This window comes from Ammodytes marinus (genome assembly GCF_949987685.1).
Source record: "Ammodytes marinus genome assembly, chromosome: 19".
Taxonomy (NCBI): Eukaryota; Metazoa; Chordata; class Actinopteri; order Uranoscopiformes; family Ammodytidae; genus Ammodytes; species Ammodytes marinus.
Window position 1 is genome coordinate 10,912,501 of NC_137223.1, and position 2,500 is coordinate 10,915,000.

At 40.5% G+C, this 2,500-nt stretch overlaps 1 protein-coding gene across 1 annotated transcript in view; it reads left to right on the forward strand.

Moving 5' to 3' along the window:
• lama2 (laminin, alpha 2) overlaps positions 1-2,500 on the forward strand; it is a gene marked incomplete at its 5' end in the record, with an annotated part of 158,628 nt that overhangs the window by 21,605 nt on the left and 134,523 nt on the right. Inside the window, 3 exons of the mRNA XM_080048250.1 lie at positions 436-553; positions 1,454-1,632; positions 1,736-1,835. Coding sequence (XP_079904376.1) covers positions 436-553; positions 1,454-1,632; positions 1,736-1,835 — 397 coding nt within the window. The remainder of the gene's footprint in view (positions 1-435; positions 554-1,453; positions 1,633-1,735; positions 1,836-2,500) is intronic.

The following is a 2,500-nucleotide window of genomic DNA, read 5'->3' on the forward strand; positions in this document are numbered from 1 at the left end:
CTTTTTTTATTTGCAGTCCCCCCGATAGCCTACCACATGATGATGCAGAAACCCAGTAACATTTGAGTTCATGTCATTGAAAATATACTTTATACTCCAACTGTTAAAACATCTTACAATGCATAACTCAGTGTAAAATTTAATATTTAAGTTTTAAATTACAATGGACTTGAATTCCTGGCATATTTTGGGCATTTTAAAGAGTATCCTTAAACAAGCTGATAATCGACAGTAGTTTTGAAGTTAGTCATTCGTTTGCACTGTTTATGTTGTCAATGTTTTTGCACTTTCTCTGTCTTGTATATGTATATTTTTATGTCATTTGAGCCTGCCCTGTCAAAAGACCAATTTCTGTTCCTTGTGACAGACAATAATGTTTTTTCTTTTCTTTATCTTATTTCGACTTTTTTCATATTTTTGTGTGTGCACATGTAGAAGTTTAGCTGTGAATGTCAACACAACACATGCGGCGAGAGCTGTGATCGCTGTTGCCCCGGTTACCACCAGCAGCCCTGGATGGCGGGAACCTTCAACATGCGACATATCTGTGAGAGTAAGAAAGACACAACACACAAACACAATCAATTACACCCTTTAAAGGAGAAGTAAGTGATTGGGTCCTTCTAGCTAACAAGTCCAATTCGCCCAGAAACCAACAGTAATTTATCCAAATGTGCCAACTGTTTTCCCATCCCAATGTATGTTTTCTGCAATGTAGCCTAACATACTATATGCAATGTTACTTTAGCACACCTACAGCTTATATGAACTCAACCTTTACACAATTGAACAGTGAAGCAGTGCATTGAACATTTTACTCTTTCAGTCTTTGATATAAGGCTGTACAAAGCCATCAAACGTCACCTATGCATCCATTAACCTTCATCACCGGTGTAGTGCGGACTCTATGAGGTCAGAGGCTTCAAACTGTCATCATAAAACCATAGGCTTACAACATGTAATCTCCATTTTATTTCACAGTAGTTACACCTGCTAACAGGGCTGTGTGTAGTCTTAGTGGCCTGATAACTGCTTCCTTCTGCCTTGACACTGACATAACAAGACGTTAAAGGTCCCGGCTGGCACACTAGTAAATGACAGATCAGGCCCATTCAAGGCTCCTTGCCCAGTTTTAAAGTTGGACACGTGGCCGCATTATGTAACCCATTCAAAGTCATTGTAAAGAAAAGTGATCTAATGTAGGAGATGGATAACATCTACTGTACAGTTTACAGAGCATAGGCTGTGGATAAACACCAGATTTTCTCTTCAGCTCACACACACAGTATGGACAGGTAGCGGAGTAATTCATTCATTTTGACTAGAAGTGTTTTTTGACTACTAGCTTTCTCCAGAATCGCTGACCCCACCTTTAACCATCAAATAATACTTAAAATATGTTTTGTTTTTAAAGAACCTCAACTAAAACAATTTTTTTGTGTGCCTTTTTTAGAGTGCAACTGCCACGGCAAAGCAGAGGAGTGCTACTTCAATCAGACGGTATCAGACCAGTCTCTCAGCGTGGACATCCACGGCGAAAACAAAGGGGGCGGAGTCTGCATCGGCTGCCGCGACAACACAGCTGGAATCAACTGTCAGACATGCGCCGCTGGATTCTTCAGACCTACTGAGGTACCATTCATACGCTAACACCTGTGTCTTTGTTTGAAATGCATCATGATTGAAGTTATTATTAACTGTGTGTATAACTATTTGCATTCATTCAACTTGCCAGGTCAGCGTTGAGGACGAAGAGCCCTGCGTCCCCTGCTCCTGTGACTCACACGGTTCTACTAGCCAATCGTGTGTCCCGGATTCAAGCCAGGCCACGCCCAGTAAGCAAATATACCCTGTGTTTCGAATCTCATACTCTTTCTTTTTTCTATTCTACATACTACATCTGAAGATAAAAAATAATGTTGTTAGGATGCAGTAGGCAATTGGGATATCATTTTACTTATTTATTTCATCATAACATTGCGCCTTGAGCTTGCCTCTTGCTTTTATATCCACCACATCCCCGTTTGTTTTCATATGGAGGCTCCGTCGATGTGACGTCACTTCAGGTGCGCACTGGATTATCGGTCAGGATCGCTCAAATCGGATGCTGTTTTCAACACTAAAAATCTCTGCAGGATGTAGTAGACTAACCATCCTAAATCTGGCCTCAAGAATGGGGACATCATAAATCTTTTTTCTTCCATACTAAATAGTAGATAGATAGTATGGGTATTGGAACACACACAGGGATCGTTTTTGGATTCTTTTTTTCTGTCTCTCCTTATGTCTATCAGTCTTAATCTTCATCATTCTGAATACGGTTCATGTTTTTGAAATCTGAATCATTTCAGTCCCCTTTGGTGGACTCGCTTGAGGGGGAACATAAACACACCTTTCACATTTGAATTCATTTTAGAGTGGTACTTCAGTAACTCCGTCGTTTCATCGATTCAGTCCTGCTTGATTTCCTAAGGGCTTTGGGGGTTAGTCAAGTTCAGCG